The 11943-nt window shown below is 41.4% G+C and overlaps 1 protein-coding gene across 5 annotated transcripts in view; it reads right to left on the minus strand.

Moving 5' to 3' along the window:
- Positions 1 to 11419, minus strand: part of NELL2 (neural EGFL like 2) — a 420064-nt gene extending 408645 nt beyond the window's left edge. The window contains exons 1-3 of one of the 5 annotated variants that reach the window (XM_055581465.1): positions 11280 to 11419; positions 10489 to 10574; positions 9898 to 10026 (exon numbers count right to left, since the gene is read on the minus strand). In XM_055581465.1, the coding sequence (XP_055437440.1) occupies positions 9898 to 10026; positions 10489 to 10543 (184 nt within the window). In that variant the 5' untranslated portion in view covers positions 10544 to 10574; positions 11280 to 11419. Of the gene's footprint in view, positions 1 to 9897; positions 10027 to 10179; positions 10424 to 10488; positions 10933 to 10964; positions 11240 to 11279 lie in introns of those variants that run through there. The other 4 variants (XM_055581456.1, XM_055581449.1, XM_055581473.1 and 1 more) reach the window with 4 other exon arrangements.
- Positions 11420 to 11943: the final 524 nt, after the last annotated feature.

Below are 11943 nucleotides of genomic sequence, written 5' to 3' on the forward strand. Positions count from 1 at the left end.
ACAGGTAAAAATAAACTGGGTTGTTTCTGAGAACTTCTAATGCTTCTCTCCACTATATTGTGACACAAAATCTATATACGACTCAGTACAGTTTAGGTCAGTCACTCAGTCATGTCCAACTCTTTGCGACCCCATGGACTGCAGCATGCCAGGCTTCCCTGTCCATCACCAATTCCCGAGCCTACTCAAACTCATGTCCATCGCGTCAATGATGCCATCCAACCATCTTATCCTCTGTATATATGAGACTCAAAACCTAAGCTAGACTTTTAACACATTTAAAAAGCAATGTGTTGTTGGGGTGACTATAGAGGAACTATATTCTGAATCTTTTGTTAATTTACTCTATGCCCCACCCCCACTTCTGAAAAGTGTACAACAGGGCAAATTATACTCCTTCCTCTACAAATGGACCCATTGTTTCCATCTCTCTCTACCCAAATCAGCATGTCCTCTTCACCCCAATAAAGCCCAAACAGAAAAAAATAGAACAGGAGCTGCTGCAGGGCCAGTTTCTCCCCCACTCCAGTTTACCTTCACCTTCATCCCCACATCACACGGCAAGTCACCTTACCTTAGTTCCTCCACAAAACCCAGCTTTCCTACCAGGGAGCCCCTAAAACAATCCAAGGGAGATTGACCTGCTGCTAAGCTGATTCTAAAATAAAAACAATATATGAGTATTGAATGTTTGGTAAATGCCATGCACAGGTTTATTGATATAATTTACACATCAACTCTAAGAAACAGTACCGTCATTATCTCAGTGGAAGTGGAGATAAGTAGCAAGTTAAAGTTCACGCTAGTTAACAAAGGAACCAAGATTTGACCTTGAGATATCTAGCTCTGGAGTCTATGTTCCTGACTACTAGAAACTACTACAGCACATCAATGTGAACTTGGAATTGCCTCCATAATTTCTTCCCTTTGCTAGACAAGCTAAGTGTGACCTTCTGAGCACTGATTTGTTGTCTTGCTTCTAAATTTTTCCTTTGAAGGGAGAGATACGTGGTTGGCTGGGCTCCCTATCCCTTCCCAGAATGAAGACTGTCAGGAAGGTTCCCATCAAGAACAACTCAGCAAGTGCCCATGTCCAGCTCCTGGCAGCAGCCTTAATGAGAAAGGGAAGAGTAGTGCTTTTCTTCCCATCAGCTCTCTCACTAATTCTTTTTAATTATGGTAGTCCACATATGAGTTTCACTAAATGTGATGCAAAAGTTACCATAACAAAAATATCCCCCAATACACTATTTGCTTATAAAATGTTTCCACATACGATTAGCATCTATCTCTTCAGTGTCAATTCTAAACTGAAGCCTAGCAAAAGATGAAAAGTTTCATAAAGTCAGTAAAACCAATGTAAGAGAAATGCTTACATGACTCAAAGGCACTAGCTTTTGATGATCTGACACAGATAGATAAATTTTTAACATGAAAAATAAAAATTTGACCAAAATAATAAATACCTCAAACTGAAAGATTTCTCATTAGAAGGTTAAGAGACAGTCCTTAGGTATTTTTGCAAAAATAAGCAAACAAAACACACAAAACCCCAACACTTGACTTTATTCTATTTGTTCTTATAATTGGCTCATAGTTAAATTATTGTCTACATTTCATCAACTATAGACTAGGACAAATAATTTTCAGAGTTCTACCTTCTTTATGCTACAGTTCCAAATTTTCTTTTTCACTATTTACAATTAAATTTTAGTTCCTACTTTACCTCCTGTACTAATTTATGTAGACATCTTTCTTTCTCTAATATACTTTATGACTTCTTTATGGACAGAGGAGCCTGGTGAGCTGCAGTCCATGGGGTCGCAAAGAGTCGGACACAACTGAGCAACTGCACTTTCACTTTTCACTTTCATGCATTGGAGAAGGCAATGGCGGCCCACTCCAGTGTTCTTGCCTGGAGCATCCCAGGGACGGCGGAGCCTGGTGGGCTGCCGTCTACGGGGTTGCACAGAGTAGGACATGACTGAAGCGACTTAGCAGCAGCAGCATACATAGTAGCAGTGAAATAAATATTTGTTAAGTTGAATTAATGAATCAATTAAGTTGAAAATCAATAGGAGACATATCACACCTTAACAAGGCCTTAATATCTATTACCTAAGCTATCAGTTACCATATTGACAGATAATTATTTGAATTACAGACAGAAAATAACCCCCAAAAATAGGTGTCTGCAAGAATGGGGTCTGGAACCAGCATGAGGTAAAGGAGCCAGTGGGAGATGGAATAAAGCCAAAGAAACGCCCTTCACTTCAGCTATTTTTGAAGATGCACGCCACAACCCTGGTGGTCCAATGGTCAGGACTCCGTGTTTCCACTGCAGGGGCATAGGATCAATCCCTGGTCAGGGAACTAGGATCCCATAAGCCGTGTGCGTGCTTAGTTGCTTAGTCATGTCCAACTATTTGCGACTCCGTGGATTATAGCTCACCAGGCTCCTCTGCCATGGGGATTCTGGCTCAGCCAAAAAAAATGAAAAGACCATTCACCTGTCAAAGTCTGTCAAGATTGTTCCAGCTCCTCCCAAGTTAGCATCCTACAGAGATCCCTGGCACTTTTGATAGGAAAACTCTAGTTATTCTTGTAGTCCATAGTTCTGAGGACTGCACTCACCGGGTGCCAAACACCATGCTAAGTGCTACCCATTCTACTTCCAAAATATGCATGCTTTCTATTTTCCCTCTCAACCTCTGGATTAACCTGTTGTGGGGAGGAAGGATATATTTTTTAAAAAGAAAAACAACAACAACAACAAAAATCACTTGATTTTACTGTTTGTTCTGAGAATGAACTCATAATTAAATGATAGAGAGAATCCCTTAAAGACTAATAATATAGTATAAAGACTCTGACTTTATATTTAAACTTTTAAGTCCCAAACGACTAAGTTAACTTTAACTGGCTACTTCAAATTTCCAGTCATTGCACAAATATATTCTCAGGCATAGTTGAAGGCAGGCTCAAAAGAAAGTTTAATTCACTTACAAAATAAATGTTTAACATATACATCACTTTCCTATTGCTGCTGTAACAAATCCCCACAAATCTAATGGCTAAATCAATGCAAATTTATTATCTCACAGTTTTAGAGGTTCAGAAGTCCAAAATGAATCTCACTAGGCTAAAACCGAGGTGTCTGTGAGGCTATGTTCCTCCTGGGGGTTCCAGGGGATAATCCATTTCCTCGCTTTTTGTAGCTTCTAGAAACTGCCCACATTCCTCGGCTTACGACCATATTCCAACTTCAAAGTCAGCAAGGGTCAATCAAGTCTTTCTCACATTGCATCACACTGACTCTTCTGCCTCCCTCGTCCACGGCCATGGCCATGGCCCAGCGTACTGTCCTGGGGGGAACCACCTCCAGGACCCAGTGGGCAACCCCCTGAGTGATTACATGAGGCTCACCCAGATAATCCAGGAAAATGCCCATATCTTAAAGTCCACTGATTATGAACCTTAATTCCTTTGGCAACCTTAATCCTTCCATGTAACATAACATATTCACATGTTCTAAGGATCTAGTACAGAGACAGTTGGAGGATCATTATCCAGCCTACCACAATCTATCCTTTAAATGGACAACCTGTCCATCCCTAATGAAACCACATTTACTCTATCCCCAAGGCCCCAAAAGACTCAATCAAGCCTTTAGAATATCAACTCAAAGTTTAAAATCTGGTCTAAATTTTACCAATTCGAAAGCTCCAAATCTCACCATCTAAATCAGGTAAAAATGAGGCTTTGGATATTATCCATCCTGAGACACAATTCCTATCATCTGTGAAATTCAAGAAACAAGTTATCTCCTCCCCAAATCAATGGTGAGATAGACATGGGATAACAGTTATTGACATTCCCATTCAAAAAGGGAGAAAATGCAAGTTAAAAAATTTAGACACCCAACCCGTGCAATTTTGAAATCCAGCCAAGTAAACTGCATCTGGTTTCAAGGTCCGAGAATAAACCTCTGGGCTGTAAGTTTTGCCTTTGGGGTCTCAGTTCTGCCCATGAAAGGCAGCACATGTTTACAGCTGAGCAGTTTAATCAGACTGTATCTTAGTTGTAGAATTTAGGGGGTCCAACAACCTTCTTTCATTAAATCCTCTCACTTCCCCATTCAGGCCAGAAGTGTTATTGCTGGTATGATCTTCTTAAGAACCTTGTGCATTTCCCATATATGTCACTGAGATTTATTCCAATAGACAAGAGGTTCCTGCCCAAATACCTCTTGGATAGATTTATCTCTATTACGGGCTTCCACTGAGATATGTGAGGGAATTCATGTCACATGTTCAATTTCTTTAAAGAGCCCTCTTTGGAACCGAATACTTTGGCTTTACTTCTGAGGCACTACCAAGATGTTTTTAGGTCACACTATCAGCTTTCTTTCCAAAAAAAGGCTTCCCAAACAGCAAATCTCCTAATTTCAGCATATTTTGCAATCTGGATAGGCTAAGAATTTCTCAAATGTAAAGTTCTTTTTGCTTAACAATTCTTCCCTCAATCTATCTTTCTCCTTTCACATTTTACTATAAGCAGTAAGAGAAAGCCAGGCTGCACCTCTGCATATATATTACCTCAGCTAAATATCTAAATTCATGTTTACAAGTTTGACTTTCCACATAACGGCAGGGCAGAATTCAGCTCAGTTTCCTGCCACTATCTAACAAGGATATCCTTTCCACTAGTCTCCGATAACATGTTTCTGATTTCTGAGCCCTCACTAGCATTGCCTTTATTGCCAATATCTCTACAAATAGTCTGTTCATGACAGTTCAGGTGTTCTCTGAGATGATTTGGGTTTTCTCTACCATGTCCTTCCATCTTTTTCTAAGTCCTCACTAGTAGAACAGCCAACATCCTTATTTCTACTAACAGTCTATTCAAAGGAATCTAGCCTTTTTTTCCTATCATGCTTCTCAAAATTCTTCCAGCGTGTGCCTACTGCACAATTTCAAAGCCATTTCCATGGTTTTACTTCTTATAGCATCTCCCACTTCCATTTATCAAAACCTGTATTAGTTTCCTATTGCTGCTGTAGCAAATCACCACAAACTTAGTGGCTTAAATCAACACTGATTCATTATCTCACATTTCTGGAGGTCAGAAGTATAAATGGAATCTTACTGGACTAACATCAAGGTGTCAGCTGTGCTGTATTCCTTCTGGACACACTGAATGAAAATCTGTTTTCTTACATTTCCCAAATTCTGGAGACTGCCCACATTCCTTTGCTCGTGGCCCATTTTTATCTTCAAAGCCGGCAATGTCCAGGTCTAGTCATTCTTTGCCTCACTCTGACACTGGCTATTCTAGCTTCTGCTTTCACATTTAAAGGACCTTTGTGATTGCACAAGGCCTACCTAGATCATCCAAGAAAATTTCCTTATCTTAAGGGCAGCTGGTTTGCAAACTTAATTCCCCCTTGACAAGTAACACAACATATAATCGGGTTCCTAGGATATGAACATCTCTGAGGGACTATTATTAACCCTGCCACAATGTATATTGCATAATGATAAACTTTCAATTCTCTTGTATAAATATGATATACCGTGTAACCTGATCCATGCTATCTTCATTTGCTTCATTTCATATCACAATGCTTAGGTTTCCACCATTCTGGGTTTCTTCCATTTTCTCAAATACACTATGCTCATTCAAGGAAAAGATCTTTGCTCATGCTATTTCCTTTGCCCGTGTTAGTCTTTCTGAATCCCCACAGCTCATCTTCCCCAGACTACTCTTAGGTATCCTTTGGCTATCAGCTTAAGCGATTCTTCTTCAAAGAGCTTCCCTGATCCTACAACTCCCTAAACAAGATGTAGATTCTCTTACATCCTTAGTTTTTCTTCATATCATTTATCTTAATAGTGATTAAATTATTATCTGCGTAATTGTTTGTTTAATGACTACTTTGAAGGCATCATGAAAGTTCTAACTTCATTTGTTATATGCCTAATACCTAGCAGAACAGTAATTGCACAAAAAATTCTTCATAACAACATTAATTTTATAATTGAGGGTACTGAAGCTTATAGAAATTAACTTTATGACAGAAACACAAATAATGAAATTCCACTTGTTCCATCTGGTTTCTAAGCCCAGTCACTTAGCCCTCAGTCACATGTGACTGGTCCCTCAGTCACTGTGCTATTCTATTCTAATGCGGCACCAATGATCACTGTCTCTAAGTCCACAGATACTCTCTGACCTTCGCTGAAGGTCAAATATTCACTGAAGACAAATATTCACTGCCACTCATATTCCTTATGCAGTTGCTACCGCCTCATCAAGCCAATGACCCACCACCAGATGTCCAATTTCATTCTTATTTTCAAATACTGTCATCAGGATAGACTTGGGAATACTTTTTTCCTTTAAAATATTAAAGTTCTTTAAAAATAATTACTAAAAAATGTATTTCCAAATTACCAAATCAGGGGGGAAATATGCTTTTATCTTATCTACTTCTTTTGTGGAGACTAATGGTATTATAAAAATCTGTGGACACCCCAGAAGAAATTTTATTAAACCAAAGAGGAAATGATCTAGTTTGGAAACACAGCCAGGGCAAATGTTAAAACCAAAGATCTAAAATCATATGCCCTCGACTTTAAAGAAGGTTGGTAGAATTTTATTTATAATTGTACTAGCCCTCAACATTTCAGAATTCTTCAGCATCCAGTCCTCAATTTGTTAAAAACATAAGTATATTTTGGTGGCTTAGTCAGATTACAGCTAGAAATACATGGAAGATCTTGATACAGATTCCAAATTGTTGCCTGTTCACCTGTTTCTTTTGAAAATTATTATCACTGGCACAGATCAAAAGCCACATGTATCAATGGATGATATAATTTAGTATCTTATTATTTCAATTTCCAAAACAATTTTAAACCAAATTTCAACAACAAAACAACTTTTGTATAAAGATCAGATATAACTTTGAAACACATTTCTCTTTGTTTTGTTATATATATAATAAGTATGATTATTAAATAATAGTAGATTCATATTGCATGACAATTTACAAAAAAGTATTTAAATTTGAAAAGTACCAAATTACAAGCATCTTAAAAACCAATAAAGCGAAGAATGAAGTAACCAAAATATTAAATGAACAAAAGTCATTGGGAAATTATATGCTGAGATTTCTTCAAAGATAAGAGACAAAAGACAATATGACTGCAGAAAAAAATTGATGGTTCGAAAATCTCTCCCACCTGTTTAGAACATATCTGACAGCACAAACTAACTTATCTGCTAGGTTTATGTGAAATCTGAGAGCATCTTACAGGTTTTGTAATGTGTTACTATTCCTGCTAAGACATTTTGCAAACTATACAAAAATATCTGCAGCACCCTCAATTCACTATAAAACAAATCCATAAAGTCTTTAGAGGTTAAAAGCTTTTGTCTTTCTAAAACTCATGAAATCCCAGTGAAGCAACAGGAGTCAGAACTGACTTCTTAACAACACTTTCCACATTCTAATTGCAGAGAACAGAACTTTCCAAGGTAATACAGAACTATCAAGCAGGCTCAAACACCCACCTGCTGTCAATTTTAAATTCTCAAACTGAGAATAAGAGAAATCATTAGAGCATAATAAACACATTAGTAACATAAGCCCTCTGAGAACACGGGCATGTGTGCAAGCTCGCTCACTCAGTCCTGTCAGACTCTTTGCAACCTCATGGCCAGTAGTCCGCCAGACTCCTCTGTCTGTGGAATTTTCCATGCAAATATACTGGAATGGGTTGCCATTTCCCACTCCAGGAGATCTTCCTGACCCAGGGATCAAACCAGTAGCAGGCAGATCCTTTACCACTGTGCCACCTGGGAAGTCCCCTCCCAGTAGCAAAAACTTGCTGATTGATTGGCTATATGAAATAAGATTGATAGTTAGACAAGAAATAAAACTTCACATCTCCAAATCTCTTAAAACCTTGCTTCTTGGGCATTTAATCTTTCTAAATATTGGTCTTGGTACCAACACAGAAACAAAAGCAGTTCATCAGTGTGTGCTGATACATAGTAACTATGGACAACTCATTTGCAACACAATGCGGATCTTGAACAACTGACAATTTAAATAAAAATGAATACTAAACATTTCTTTTTAAAATTAACCAGAAAAAGATATTGGTGCCTTCTGACTATTTCCGAGAAATTGTCTAGCATTAGAACATAAAATGCACAGTCCTGAAGGTTTCTATTTGTGACAGCTCAGACACTCTTCAGAGAAAGCCAAGAAGAACACCAATATAATTTAAAGGAACTTTCAAAATTTTAAGGACACTTCAATGCCATTTATTTATCAGGAGCTTTAGCTTCCATAAAGCTTTCCAGTTACTCAATTTGGCAGTCCTGAAATAATTTTGTTTCCAGTTCACAGGGATTGAAAAATCAGAGACTGAAAAAAAAAAAAGGAGAAGAAAAAGAAAAAACAGGAGTTTAACCCTAATAAGACCTTTATTCCACTCTGTGAATTTTGCTGACAGTCTATTCTTATTTCCTTTATTAGATTTGGTCATTGTTTTTAAAGGATTCAATATCAAAGTCACACACACTCCCCACCAAAAAAAAAAAAAAAGACTTTTAAGTAAATAAAATATTATCACAAATATCTGTCATAATAAAAACATTTAGTGGGTGCACCATAATTAAAAGAGAAAATTACATTTAACATATTTTAAGAGTAAACTTGTTTAAAATAAATGCAACACAGGTCAGTTTCCTCCTTTTCCAACTGTAAGCTTTGGTGTTACTGTCCATGGTGACACATACTGGCTATATTGAGCAACAACACCTCTACAGCAACACTCAAGTTTTATATTATGCCTATTTCTTGGTGGTAATTTTGCTGAAGAAGTTTTATTTTGCATATCCAACTCTTTATTAATTATGAGTTGCCGTGTTTCTGAAGGTACAGCACCAAAATCACAAAAGAAAAATCTGCGTGGGGTGGAGAGAAGATGCTTTAGTCAGTCCATCAAATATGTTAAACCAAATTCCATTTCTCTTTTGCCTTCATCTGTACTTCACCATATGGGAAACTACTCTTTCTGTATGTGTTTAGCTACCTTTTAGAATATTCATGTTACAGCATCTCCCCACAAACCAAGAAACCTTCAAAAGTGTTGGTGAATCAACGCTGAAGGCTTGATTCATTGGAGTTTGCTTCTGACTACCTAACACAGGTAAATTTAAATGCAGACATGTGCATAGCTAGTCCATTGACTTCAACAAAAACGTTTTAAATTCCTAAGTACACAATTAATGGTGAGACAAAGAATACTTAAAGAGAATATTATTTCTTTTCTCTTGTTATCGATGGAGAATAATCATTATCTTTCAATGAGGAATCTTAAATATATTGCTTGTGACATACAGTGCTTACAACTATTGAAAGATTTAATTTTCCCACAAAGCTACCTACATAAAGAAATTGGTCCACAACTGAGCACCATTGTACCTGAAACTTTCAGAGAGCAATGTCTTAACTAAGATTAAGCTACCCTATTTCCTACCTAAATCAATTTCACCCAGATATGGTGTTTGCTATTATTCATTGTTCCCCAGACTCCAGAATCAACCATCTGCCATCGGAGTTTCTGCACAGTAATTAAGGAACTATCTATTAGACTGGCAAGAGTACAAAGTAAGGAATAGGAGGGGGCGGGAGAAGAGAGAAACAAGCCGCTTGAAAAGAGGTGGAAGATGTGTGTATTTCACACTGACCCCTCCTCGTCTCAGCTCAGATACTGTCATCCATAAGGCAGAACAGAAGTTAGGAGGAGCGGCCAGGCCAGCTCCTCCTGGGGTTATCCGAACTGAAACCGCGCTGGGGACTGACCACGCTCCTCATACCTTGAAAGAGAAAGGCTTTCGTCCCATTGTGCAGCCCGGGGACCTGGCGCACTCCGGTCGTGGACTCCCCAAGTTCTAACTCCGTTAAGACGTCAATCTGCAGGGAGGGGTCCACACCAAGACCCCAAACTGGTGGGAGTGGGGAAGGGAGGAGAAAAGAAAGAAAAAGCTCCATCAGAATACAAGCCTCTTCTTTCAGGGCAGCAAAGAACCGCGTCTTCGAGACAATATTGGAAACTGACGATGAGAGGCGACTGCCTCCGCGGCCGCGGAGAGCCTTACCTGAGATCAGCAGCCAAGCTTTAAATAGCGGAGCACCCAGTCCCATTTCCGTGACCTACTTTAAACCCTGCTCGGTGCAAAGTTCCCCTCAGCCCTCAGACCCTAGACTTGGGGTGTGACCCGCCCTGCGGTCTCCAAGATAAGCACAGGGATTTAAAAACAAAATCCAAATCCAAACCCACCGCCGACTCCCAGCTTCCCACTCCAGACCTACTTCAGGTGGAGGGAAAGCGAGGCGTCCCCAGGCAACTGGGGCTGCCCCGAGGTGGGAGCCATCCCTTCTCCCGCCCCAGCTCTGCGGCCACTCACCTGCTCCGAGACCGAAGAGCAAACAGAAGGTTCTCAGTAAGACCCGAGACTCCATGGTGCCGATCTGCTCAGTCCATCGTCTCCCTCTTTAAAAATAAAAATCGAAGAGGTTCTCGGAATCAAGCGGGAAAAAAATATCGCTCGTCTTTCCTGCCGCTGGCTTGGATTTACTGATCAGTAAGATTAGTACGATTTGGTTGCTAAGAAAAAAAAGGGAGGACCCCCCAGGCACGTGAAGAACTTAGACCCTCCAATGCGCACATCATTCCCACACGCAGAGCCCAGGCGGCGGGCGCGGGTTGGGACGGGGCCCGGAGGGAGGGGTTGGCCTCGCCGGGGGCTGCTCCGCCGGGAAATTAGCTCTTGAGCCCAATCAAAGCAGCGGAAGGAGCACACTCCCGGAGGAAAAGAGGCCGCCTCAAGAAAGCCCGGACTGGGGCGGCCCCGCACCCGCCCGTCTTCCCCGCCGCCCGAACCTGTTGTAAAGGCAGAGACAATGGAGAGAGCGCCGGGAGACGCGCTGGGGAGAGACTGCTCCTCGGCGAGGGAGGGGCGGGTCGGGGAGGCGGGGAGAGGAGGAGAAGGGAGGGAGTCCGAGGGCGAGGCCCGGCGCCCCGCGTCCCTCTCCTACGCGGGCTTCTCGGTCCCCAAGCCCCGTCTAGCGGACCCCGGAGCGGCGACAACCTTCGCCGCGTCCTCCCTCTCTCGCCGATCCTGGCTACGCTAAGCTCCTTCGGGATCGAAAGATCTTATTTCAAGGTGCTAAGTTGATGGGCGGTCGTTGCTCTCACCCCTCAATTTTGGGCGCGTGTCTAGAAAGACAGACGGAGAAAGAGAAAGGACCACCCAACTGCAGAAGGCGAGGCTAGATGGAGACGCGCTCGCCCGCCCTTTAGGCAAAGGAGGGAAGCGCAGCCCCGCGGACTAGAGAGGGGAATCCCTCTCGGAGGCTTGCGGAGGACGATACTAAGGCAGCTAGACTCCCGCGGTGGGGCTGGAAGTAGGGAGAAACGGGCGGAGACTGGTGGCGAGCCTGGGAAGCCCTGGGAGCTCCGGGGGAGAGATTCCCTGCCCGGGGCGGGGCGCTGGAGAGCTTCCCCCGCGCGCAGAGAGCAGGGGAGAACTTAGCCGGGAACTGCTGGACAGCTCCGGGACCTCGCGCGCCCCCTGCCAAACACAGCGCCCAGGTTCGGGCTCCGGTTCTCCAGGACAAGCACACAGCATGAGGCAAGAGCAGCAGTCAGGGTGCCTGTCTATGCCAAAAAGAAGACAAAAATGGTAGATCGATCGACAGATAGAGGTTCCTTTAAATTTTGAGGTAAATTTTGAATAATGACATTGAAGTCCCATACTGAGGAAGTTTGAAAAGCGATTAAAATGTTAATCTATACAAAAGACACGACTGAGCGACTTCACTTTCACTTTTCACTTTCATGCATTGGAGAAAGAAATGGC

The sequence above is a fragment of the Bubalus kerabau genome, chromosome 1 (assembly GCF_029407905.1).
Source record: "Bubalus kerabau isolate K-KA32 ecotype Philippines breed swamp buffalo chromosome 1, PCC_UOA_SB_1v2, whole genome shotgun sequence".
Taxonomy (NCBI): Eukaryota; Metazoa; Chordata; class Mammalia; order Artiodactyla; family Bovidae; genus Bubalus; species Bubalus kerabau.